General features: G+C 42.9%; 1 protein-coding gene across 4 annotated transcripts in view; it reads left to right on the top strand.

Annotated features, from left to right (window-relative positions):
* Positions 1 to 12500, top strand: part of LOC143289718 (tetratricopeptide repeat protein 16-like) — a 39653-nt gene that overhangs the window by 19280 nt on the left and 7873 nt on the right. For all 4 annotated transcript variants that reach the window (XM_076598788.1, XM_076598787.1, XM_076598786.1 and 1 more), the window contains 4 exons: positions 1728 to 1857; positions 3762 to 3976; positions 5253 to 5500; positions 7421 to 7572. In XM_076598788.1, coding sequence (XP_076454903.1) covers positions 1728 to 1857; positions 3762 to 3976; positions 5253 to 5500; positions 7421 to 7572 — 745 coding nt within the window. The remainder of the gene's footprint in view (positions 1 to 1727; positions 1858 to 3761; positions 3977 to 5252; positions 5501 to 7420; positions 7573 to 12500) is intronic.

The raw sequence follows: 12500 nt of genomic DNA, 5'->3' as shown, positions 1-12500 counted from the left end.
TGACACCCATATGTTTCCACTTCAGCCAGAAGATTGTTGGTGGGTGACACCCATATGTTTCCACTTCAGCCAGCAGATTGTTGGTGGGTGACACCCATATGTTTCCACTGCAGCCAGAGGATTGTTGGTGGGTGACACCCATATGTTTCCACTGCAGCCAGAAGATTGTTGGTGGGTGACACCCATATGTTTCCACTTCAGCCAGCAGATTGTTGGTGGGTGACACCCATATGTTTCCACTTCAGCCAGCAGATTGTTGGTGGGTGACACCCATATGTTTCCACTTCAGCCAGAAGATTGTTGGTGGGTGACACCCATATGTTTCCACTTCAGCCAGCAGATTGTTGGTGGGTGACACCCATATGTTTCCACTGCAGCCAGAGGATTGTTGGTGGGTGACACCCATATGTTTCCACTGCAGCCAGAAGATTGTTGGTGGGTGACACCCATATGTTTCCACTTCAGCCAGCAGATTGTTGGTGGGTGACACCCATATGTTTCCACTTCAGCCAGCAGATTGTTGGTGGGTGACACCCATATGTTTCCACTGCAGCCAGAGGATTGTTGGTGGGTGACACCCATATGTTTCCACTGCAGCCAGAAGATTGTTGGTGGGTGACACCCATATGTTTCCACTTCAGCCAGCAGATTGTTGGTGGGTGACACCCATATGTTTCCACTTCAGCCAGCAGATTGTTGGTGGGTGACACCCATATGTTTCCACTGCAGCCAGAGGATTGTTGGTGGGTGACACCCATATGTTTCCACTGCAGCCAGAAGATTGTTGGTGGGTGACACCCATATGTTTCCACTTCAGCCAGAAGATTGTTGGTGGGTGACACCCATATGTTTCCACTGCAGCCAGAAGATTGTTGGTGGGTGACACCCACAACTTATTCATTTCTCAGCAAAAATGCAAAATTTCTGTAGGTTTCATTGGCAGGTTTTTAGATACAGATGTGTTATTGGGGCAACCCTAAATTTTGCAGTTTAACTCAAGGCTTGAGGCAGGGTCTTGTCTTCAGTCAAATGGTCAGGGCACAGTGGGTTAAAGGGCATCAAAGCAGAAGGAAGGGATGTTATACAGACTCAGGTTGTTTTAAATGGTCAGGATATGTCAGTTTCAGTTCAGTTTCTCAAGAAGGCATCACTGCGTTTGGACAAATCCATACACACTACATTCCTGACCAGCAGCGTTCCCCAACACGCTAAGTCAGGCCTTGAGTGTATGCTTTGTATTTTTGTAGCTATCAGAGTGGATTTCTTCAACAGAATCTTGCCAGAGGACAGCACTGTCGTCATGGGTTCTTTGTCAGTGCGCCAAGTGCCTGCTGCACACGGGACCTCAGTTTGTCGTCTCCTCTGAAAGACCAGATGCTCGGTTCAATTTCCCAGTCAAACTTGGGGGAAAGGGCAAAAGGAGGATTCGAACCCACACCCTCACAGACTCTCTGTATTGTCAGATGAGTGTCTTAACCATACTGCCACCTCCCTACACTGAAGCCATGTGCGTGAGAGGGTGGGGAGAAAGGGCGAGAATGGGATTCGAACCCACACCCTCACGTACCTGAAGCCATGTGCGTGAGAGGGTGGGGAGAAAGGGCGAGAATGGGATTCGAACCCACACCCTCACGGACTCTCTGTATTGTCAGATGAGTGTCTTAACCATACTGCCACCTCCCTACACTGAAGCCATGTGCGTGAGCGGGCATGGCGCTGTGTTTCAGCATCAGCTGTCTGGCGGCGCTGCAGAGGCACGGAGAGTGCTTGGCCTTGGTCAACAAGCGGCTGGAGGTCGACAACAACAACCCTGACCTCTACATCATGAGGGCGCGACTCCACGACATGTTCCGTAACGTCAGTGACACACACACTGTGTTGTAATGTACTGTATCATGAGGGCGTGACTCCATGACATGTTCCGTAACGTCAGTGACACACACACTGTGTTGTAATGTACTGTATCATGAGGGCGTGACTCCACGACATGTTCCGTAACGTCAGTGACACACACACTGTGTTGTAATGTACTGTATCATGAGGGCGTGACTCCATGACATGTTCCGTAACGTCAGTGACACACACACTGTGTTGTAATGTACTGTATCATGAGTGACTCCATGACATGTTCCGTAACGTCAGTGACACACACACTGTGTTGTAATGTATTGTATCATGAGGGCGTGACTCCATGACATGTTCCGTAATGTCAGTGACACACACACTGTGTTGTAATGTACTGTATAATGAGGGCGTGACTCCACGACATGTTCCGTAACGTCAGTGACACACACACACTGTGTTGTAATGTATTGTATCATGAGGGCGTGACTCCACGACATGTTCCGTAACGTCAGTGACACACACACACTGTGTTGTAATGTATTGTATCATGAGGGCGTGACTCCACGACATGTTCCGTAACGTCAGTGACACACACACACTGTGTTGTAATGTATTGTATCATGAGGGCGTGACTCCATGACATGTTCCGTAATGTCAGTGACACACACACTGTGTTGTAATGTATTGTATCATGAGGGCGTGACTCCACGACATGTTCCGTAACGTCAGTGACACACACACACTGTGTTGTAATGTATTGTATCATGAGGGCGTGACTCCATGACATGTTCCGTAATGTCAGTGACACACACACTGTGTTGTAATGTACTGTATCATGAGGACGTGACTCCACGACATGTTCCGTAATGTCAGTGACACACACACTGTGTTGTAATGTACTGTATCATGAGGACACAACTCCACGACATGTTCCGTAATGTGTTGTTTTGTATGTGAGACACACACATACAGTGTCACCCATGCACAGCTTACACACACACACAGAAATCCACACACACAATGATTGTGACAGTGCGTACAGTCTTACAAAGCCACACACACACATATACAATCTACAGGGCTAATGGAAGTCTGGAAAAGTCATGTGGAAATTGAAATACCATTTCCAGGGTCAGGAAGTCATGGAATTTTAATAAAACCCTTGATCAGTAACACTACACAAATGAAATACCATTTCCAGGGTCAGGAAAAGTCATGGAATTTTAATAAACCCCTTGACCATTACCACTACACAAATGAAATACCATTTCCAGGGTCAGGAAAAGTCATGGAATTTTAATAAAACCCTTGACCATTACCACTGAACAAATGAAATACCATTTCCAGGGTCAGGAAAAGTCATGGAATTTTAATAAAACCCTTGACCAGTAACACTGCGCAATACATTAAGATTTTTTTTTTTTTTTTAACAAAACATGATGAAAATTTACCATCAGTATAGCCATCATCATTGGTGTAGCAGACCAACTTTGGATTCACTTAGGTATGTGTGTGGCTATGCACACATTTAAACACATATGCATGTGGACAAGTCTTTAGTTCTACACACAGAAATGCGTTATGTTTCTGTTATTGCATTCATTATCCTTGTCTTTAAACAAATGCAATAATAGTGTGTGTGTGTGTGTGTGTGAAGAGAGGGATTGTATATATATCATAGTTTGTAATGTTCATGCTTGTGCCTAATGTTTGTGTGTGTCAGTGCATGTGCCACATACATACGTAAAAATATGAGTGTGCATTTTAATTTTTAAAAAAGATATCTATCTATCTAAATAGATAGGTAGATAGATAGATACATATACAAACATGTTTGTAAGCATTCTCTTTCAAGAAAAGCAGGCACTTCACCGGAGTGAGTTCCCTCACTGATCTTGACACGTGGCTGTGTGCAGACGACGCTGTGTTACTACGACGTGAAAGACGCCCTGGGACTGGAACCTGGACACCCGGAGGCACAGCACATGATGCGGACGCTGGAGGAGAAGGCAGGGGAGAGCAGGCTGCAGGCCATGCAGCTCAACATTGCCGGCAAACACCGCGAGGCCCTGCAGAAAATCTCCATCGCCATTGAGACCAATCCCTCTGTGGCTGAGTACCATGTGTTGAGGTGTGTGGGAGGGGGGGGAAGGGGGGTTGGGGGGTGGGGGGGGGGGAGTGGGATGTGTTAGTGTTTGTGTATGTGTGTGTGTGGAGGGGTGTTTGTGTTGTGTGTGTGTGTGAGTGTGTATGGAGGGATGTTTGTGTTGTGTGTGTGTGTTTGTGTATGTGTGTGTAGGTGTTAGTGTTGTGTGTGTGTGTATGTGTGTGTGTGTGTAAGTGTAGGTGTGGGTGTTAGTATTGCGTGTGTGTGCGGAGGGGTGTTAGTGTTGTGTGTGTGTGTGTGTGTGTGTAGGTGTTAGTGCTGTGTGTGTGTGTGTGTAATTGTAGGTATGGGTATTAGTTTTGCGTGTGTGTGTGTGGAGGGGTGTTAGTGTTGTGTGTGTGTGTGTGTGTGGACTGTGTGTGTGTGCTATGTATATGTATGTGCTGTGTACTTTGTGTATATGTGTATTGTGTGTAAAAATGTGTGCTGTATATTGTGTGTGTGAGTGTGTATGTACTGTGTGTGTAAGGGGGACAGATATATGTGATTGTGTTAGTCCTGTAGAAAAACAGTCCATTTTTGTTCTGCTGTAGAGAATTCTCTACAGGTATGAGGACATGCTGTTCTCTCTCTCTCTCACTCTTTCTCTCTCTCTCTCTCTCCCCCTCCCTCTCTCTCTCTCTCTCTCTCTCTCTCCCTCCCTCTCTCTCTCTCTCTCTCTCCTTCTCTCTCTCCCTCACTCCCTCTCTCTCTCCCTCTCTCTCTCCCTCACTCTCTCCCTCTCTCTCTCTCCCTGCCTCTCTCTCTCTCTCTCCCTCTCTCTCCCCCCTCTCTCTCTCCCCCCCTCCCTCTCTCCCTCTCCCTCTCTCCCTCTCTCTCTACCCTCTCTCTCCCCCCCTCTCTCTCTCTCCCCCCCTCTCTCTCTCCCTCCCTCCCTCCCTTTCCCTCCCTCCTTCATATTTTCTGCCTGTCTCACATTCACACAGCAAGAGAGGTTTACATGCATCCATTCTTAAACACCCTTCCCTCTCCTTCCGCTGTCTATGTCACCCCCCCCCCCCTCCCATCCCACCCCCCCATCTCACACCTCCTTTTTGGGGGGATGGGATCTATGTGGAAAAACCTAAGACTTTATAAAAAAAATTGTAAACTACGAACACACCCATGTTTCCGTGAACTCTGAACTCAGAATGACGTAAGCCAACAGCCCCCGTCATGATAATTGTCAGAAAATACTCCTTTCCTGTCTTGAATAGAACATGGAGTCTTCAAGTACTCGTCTTTCTCCGTTTCCACACAGAGGGGCGCTGCATCGCAAGCTGAACGATTTCAACGCAGCCATCGACGATTTCCTCCTGGCCCTGGACAAGTGTGACCACAACGAGGACAACCCCGTGTACGGCAGTGCCCAGCGACAGCTGTTGCTGACCTACAACGACTTTGCCGTGGAGTGTTTCACCAAAGGCTTCTTCGACGAGGCGGTGATTCTGCTCAACAAGGCCATCAAGGGAGAGAAGAACGAGAAGGGACTGTACATCAACCGAGGGGGTGAGGGAGCAAGTGGCGTGATGACGATGGTGATGATGATGATAACAGTGATGATAACAACTATGGTAGAGTAATGATAATGATAATAATTATAATAATGATGATGATGATGATAATAATAACAGTGATGATAACAACTATAGTAATGATAATAACAATAATAATAATTATAATAATAATAATAATGATGATGATAATAATCAAAATAATAATGATGATGATAATAATAATAATATTAACTATAGTAATAATAATAATGATAACAATAGTGATAATAATGATAACAGTAATAATAACAGATATAGTAAAGTAATAATGATAATATTGATAATAATAATGATGATTATGATAATGAAAGTCATGTGTATAGCTGATTTCTCAAAGTAAATTCACGCTGCTGGCAGTCACCCCTTCACACACAGCCACGCCCCAAAATGACTGACCACACTCAGCTATACACACATGCACCCACCAGCTAAAACAGCTCAAAGTAACAGTGGGTGATGCCTCATAGTATTGATGAGGTTTTTGGCCGGGGTTTGAACACAGTGAGTGTTGGTTAGTGCTGAAGACTGACAGGCAGTGAATTCCATATTTTACAGACTGGTTTTTGGTTAGGGTTTAACTCTCTCCATACGAACGGCGAAAGAGACGACATTAACAGCGTTTCACCCCAATTACCACCATCAAAATATTGCAACCGGAAGGCTCTTATACTGAAGAGGTGAATGTTGACAAAGAATACCACAATTCTGACGATGGAAGCTAAAGGTTGGGTCATTCAGACACCCACTGGACATCCGAGGGGTCTGTGTAGAGGAGAAGAGAGGACTGGCCGTACTGAGTGAGTTAACAGAGCGAGTGTTGGTTAGTGCTGAAGACTAACAGGCAGCGAATTCCATATTTTACTGACTGGTTTTTGGTCGGGGTTTAACAGAGTGAGTGTTGGTTAGTGCTGAAGACTGACAGGCAGTGAATTCCATATTTCACAGACTGGCTTTTGGTCGGGGTTTAACAGAGCGAGTGTTGGTTAGTGCTGAAGACTGACAGGCAGTGAATTCCATATTTCACAGACTGGTTTTTGGTCGGGGTTTGAACACAGCGAGTGTTGGTTAGTGCTGAAGACTAACAGGCAGTGAATTCCATATTTTACTGACTGGTTTTTGGTCAGGGTTTAACAGAGCGAGTGTTGGTTAGTGCTGAAGGCTGACAGGCAGAGAATTCCATATTTTACAGACTGGTTTTTGGTCAGGGTTTAACAGAGCGAGTGTTGGTTAGTGCTGAAGGCTAACAGGCAGTGAATTCCATATTTTACAGACTGGCTTTTGGTCGGGGTTTAACAGAGTGAGTGTTGGTTAGTGCTGAAGACTGACAGGCAGTGAATTCCATATTTTACAGACTGGTTTTTGGTCGGGGTTTAACACAGCGAGTGTTGGTTAGTGCTGAAGACTAACAGGCAGTGAATTCCATATTTTACAGACTAGAAAGCGATGCATTTTTTTTCCTGCACTCTGATCCTTGCACATTATGATTTGGCACACTGTCATGGAACAGAATGAATGGGCCATGTTCAGCAAATATGTGCACACTCACACATGCAAATTTGTAGATGTGCACATATGCATACACACACACACACACACACACACACACACACACACACACACACACATATGTGTGTGTGCCCTGCAGGATAGCACATACGCAGGAATGCATTCACACACGCACAAACACATAACAGAAAAATGTCTACTTGTTACAGAGTGCAGGACAGCACATAGGCACGAACACATTCACACACACACCAACACATAACAGAAAAATGTCTCCCCATGTTGCAGAGTGCAGGATAGCACATAGGTAGGAACGCATTCACACACGCACCAACACGTAACAGAAAAATGTCTCCCCATGTTGCAGACTGTTTCTTCAAGCAAGGGGAGTTGAACTTTGCCCTTCAGGATTACCATCAGGCTCTGGAGCTGGACGGGGCGGACGTCGCTGTCGGCGCTCGCATCTCCGTCATCCACAACGAGTTCGGGGTCAACTTGTACCAGGACAAAAACTATGTGGTTAGTGGGAGGCCAGCAGTGGCTGTGATGTAGTGTGTTGTATTTTTCTCTGCTTGACTGTGCTGTACTGTGATGTAGTGTATTGTATTTTTCTCTACTTGACTGTGCTGTACTGTGATGTAGTGTATTGTATTTTTCTCTACTTGACTGTGCTGTACTGTGATGTATTGTATTTTTCTCTACTTGACTGTGCTGTACTGTGATGTAGTGTATTGTATTTTTCTCTACTTGACTGTGCTGTACTGTGATGTATTGTATTTTTCTCTACTTGACTGTGCTGTACTGTGATGTATTGTATTTTTCTCTACTTGACTGTGCTGTACTGTGATGTATTGTATTTTTCTCTACTTGACTGTGCTGTACTGTGATATAGTGTATTGTATTTTTCTCTACTTGACTGTGCTGTACTGTGATGTATTGTATTTTTCTCTACTTGACTGTGCTGTACTGTGATGTAGTGTATTGTATTTTTCTCTACTTGACTGTGCTGTACTGTGATGTATTGTATTTTTCTCTACTTGACTGTGCTGTACTGTGATGTAGTGTATTTTTCTCTACTTGACTGTGCTGTACTGTGATATAGTGTATTGTATTTTACTCTACCTGACTGTGCTGTACTGTGATGTATTGTATTTTTCTCTACTTGACTGTGCTGTACTGTGATGTAGTGTATTGTATTTTTCTCTACTTGACTGTGCTGTACTGTGATATATTGTATTTTTCTCTACTTGACTGTGCTGTACTGTGATGTATTGTATTTTTCTCTACCTGACTGTACTGTACTGTGATGTAGTGTATTGTATTTTTCTCTACTTGACTGTGCTGTACTGTGATGTATTGTATTTTTCTCTACTTGACTGTGCTGTACTGTGATGTATTGTATTTTTCTCTACTTGACTGTGCTGTACTGTGATATAGTGTATTGTATTTTTCTCTACTTGACTGTGCTGTACTGTGATGTATTGTATTTTTCTCTACTTGACTGTGCTGTACTGTGATGTAGTGTATTGTATTTTTCTCTACTTGACTGTGCTGTACTGTGATATAGTGTATTGTATTTTTCTCTGCTTGACTGTGCTGTACTGTGATATAGTGTATTGTATTTTTCTCTACTTGACTGTGCTGTACTGTGATGTATTGTATTTTTCTCTACTTGACTGTGCTGTACTGTGATGTATTGTATTTTTCTCTGCTTGACTGTGCTGTACTGTGATGTATTGTATTGTATTTTTCTCTACTTGACTGTGCTGTACTGTGATATAGTGTATTGTATTTTTCTCTACTTGACTGTGCTGTACTGTGATGTATTGTATTTTTCTCTACTTGACTGTGCTGTACTGTGATGTAGTGTATTGTATTTTTCTCTACTTGACTGTGCTGTACTGTGATATAGTGTATTGTATTTTTCTCTACTTGACTGTGCTGTACTGTGATGTATTGTATTTTTCTCTACTTGACTGTGCTGTACTGTGATGTAGTGTATTGTATTTTTCTCTACTTGACTGTGCTGTACTGTGATGTATTGTATTTTTCTCTACTTGACTGTGCTGTACTGTGATGTATTGTATTTTTCTCTACTTGACTGTGCTGTACTGTGATGTATTGTATTTTTCTCTACTTGACTGTGCTGTACTGTGATGTAGTGTATTGTATTTTTCTCTACTTGACTGTGCTGTACTGTGATGTATTGTATTTTTCTCTACTTGACTGTGCTGTACTGTGATGTAGTGTATTGTATTTTTCTCTACTTGACTGTGCTGTACTGTGATGTATTGTATTTTTCTCTACTTGACTGTGCTGTACACGGATGTTCAGTGCTGGCACTTTAGTTGGCCCAGCGAAAGTTCATGAACCCAGGAAGTAGGGCATGGATATAAATAAACGTGGCTGACAAACAGGCCGTGCCAGCGGCACTCGCTGTACGCTTGTTCAGCGGTAAATCTGCTTTGTTTCTTTCGCGCATCATCTTCCCGGATGGATTGGAAATAACGACAAAAGAAGTGGGTTTCTACAAAGAATACAAAATGAGCTTTCCATTGACTCCAAACACAATATATTTTCTTACATAGCAATTGTTGCGGCAACGGTTGAAACATGCATGAAGAAAGAGAAGAGAAGGTCAAGCAGAAACATGATCGCAAAAATCGTAAAATTTAAATCCCTCTCTAAGAAAACATACGCTTATTACAATGAAATCGTAAAAATCACCAAAACATTTAGCATGCCTGCATGCAGATCAGCCCACCCTTTTGAGTTGTAGATTTTTTCTTGTCAGCACAACAAGTGTTTAAATGAACACACTGTAGCATGGTGAGTGCAAGCAGCAGGGGCATGTAGAGCAGGGTGAGTGTAATCGCTGCAGGAAATGTGTGGATGCTATGGAAGCGTGAGAAAAGTGGGGCAGGGGCTGCGGGGCCAAGTGAAACAAAGAAGGCAGTGTCCAGGTTTGGCACGCGGGGCCAGAAATACCGCGGTGAATGCGCCGGCCAATGCAGAGTGTGGTGGGAAAGTCTGGCATTAAAAAAAGTTTGACCCCAGACGCTAGACGCTGCTCGGAAACTAAAGAGGTGGATTTTGTGCTCGGCTGAGCAGCCGTGTGTACTGTGATATAGTGTGTTGTATTTTTCTCTACTTGACTGTGCTGTACTGTGATGTATTGTATTTTTCTCTACTTGACTGTGCTGTACTGTGATGTAGTGTATTTTTCTCTACCTGACTGTGCTGTACTGTGATGTATTGTATTTTTCTCTACTTGACTGTGCTGTACTGTGATGTATTCTATTTTTCTCTACTTGACTGTGCTGTACTGTGATGTATTGTATTTTTCTCTACTTGACTGTGCTGTACTGTGATGTAGTGTATTGTATTTTTCTCTACTTGACTGTGCTGTACTGTGATATAGTGTATTGTATTTTTCTCTACTTGACTGTGCTGTACTGTGATGTATTGTATTTTTCTCTACTTGACTGTGCTGTACTGTGATGTATTGTATTTTTCTCTACTTGACTGTGCTGTACTGTGATGTAGTGTATTGTATTTTTCTCTACTTGACTGTGCTGTACTGTGACGTATTGTATTTTTCTCTACTTGACTGTGCTGTACTGTGATATAGTGTATTGTATTTTTCTCTACTTGACTGTGCTGTACTGTGATGTATTGTATTTTTCTCTACTTGACTGTGCTGTACTGTGATGTATTGTATTTTTCTCTACTTGACTGTGCTGTACTGTGATGTAGTGTATTGTATTTTTCTCTACTTGACTGTGCTGTACTGTGATGTATTGTATTTTTCTCTACTTGACTGTGCTGTACTGTGATGTATTGTATTTTTCTCTACTTGACTGTGCTGTACTGTGATGTATTGTATTTTTCTCTGCTTGACTGTGCTGTACTGTGATGTATTGTATTTTTCTCTACTTGACTGTGCTGTACTGTGATGTAGTGTATTGTATTTTTCTCTACTTGACTGTGCTGTACTGTGATGTAGTGTATTGTATTTTTCTCTACTTGACTGTGCTGTACTGTGATATAGTGTATTGTATTTTTCTCTACTTGACTGTGCTGTACTGTGATGTATTGTATTTTTCTCTACTTGACTGTGCTGTACTGTGATGTATTGTACTGCACTGCAATACGTGTGTTTGTTTGTGTATTGCAGTATGTGTTGTGTGTGTATTGCAATATATGTGTTGTGTGTGTATTGCAGTGTGTGTTGTGTGTGTATTGCAGTATGTGTGTTGTGTGTGTTTCAGTATGTGTTGTGTGTGTATTGCAGTATGTGTGTTGTGTGTGTATTGCAGTATGTGTTGTGTTTGTATTGCAATATGTGTTGCGTGTGTAATACAATATGTGTCTTGTGTGTGTATTGCAGTATGTGTGTTGTGTGTGTGTTTCAGTATGTGTCTTGTGTGTGTATTGCAGTATGTGTGTTGTGTGTGTGTTGCAGTATGTGTTGTGTGTGTATTGCAGTATGTGTGTTGTGTGTGTTTCAGTATGTGTTGTGTGTGTATTGCAGTATGTGTGTTGTGTGTGTATTGCAGTATGTGTTGTGTGTGTATTGCAGTATGTGTGTTGTGTGTGTATTGCAATATGTGTGTTGTGTGTGTATTGCAATATGTGTGCTGTGTGTGTATTGCACTATGTGTGCTGTGTGTGTATTGCACTATGTGTGCTGTGTGTGTATTGCAGTATGTGTGTTGTGTGTATTGCAGTATGTGTCTTGTGTGTGTATTGCAGTATGTGTTGTGTGTATTGCAGTATGTGTGTTGTGTGTGTATTGCAGTATGTGTTGTGTGTATTGCAGTATGTGTGTTGTGTGTGTATTGCGGTATGTGTTGAGTGTATTGCAGTATGTGTGTTGTGTGTGTATTGCAGTATGTGTGTTGTGTGTGTATTGCAGTATGTGTGTTGTGTGTATTGCAGTATGTGTTGTGTGTGTATTGCAGTATGTGTTGTGTGTGTATTGCAGTATGTGTTGTGTGTATTGCAGTATGTGTGTTGTGTGTGTATTGCAGTATGTGTGTTGTGTGTGTAGTATGTGTGTTGTGTGTGTATTGCAGTATGTGTGTTGTGTGTGTAGTATGTGTGTTGTGTGTGTATTGCAGTATGTGTTGTGTGTGTATTGCAGTATGTGTGTTGTGTGTGTATTGCACTATGTGTGTTGTGTGTGTATTGCAGTATGTGTTGTGTGTGTATTGCACTATGTGTGTTGTGTGTGTATTGCACTATGTGTGTTGTGTGTGTGTGTTGTGTGTGCTGTGTGTGTATTGCACTATGTGTGTTGTGTGTGTGCTGTGTGTGTATTGCAATATGTGTGTGCTGTGTGTATTGCACTATGTGTGCTGTGTGTATTGCACTATGTGTGCTGTGTGTATTGCACTATGTGTGCTGTGTGTGTATTGCACCATGTGTGCTGTGTGTGTTGCACT

Source organism: Babylonia areolata, chromosome 14 (assembly GCF_041734735.1).
Source record: "Babylonia areolata isolate BAREFJ2019XMU chromosome 14, ASM4173473v1, whole genome shotgun sequence".
NCBI classification, from domain to species: Eukaryota; Metazoa; Mollusca; class Gastropoda; order Neogastropoda; family Buccinidae; genus Babylonia; species Babylonia areolata.
The sequence above is the reverse complement of the archived record's forward strand: the minus strand, read 5'-3'. Positions and strand labels throughout refer to the sequence as shown.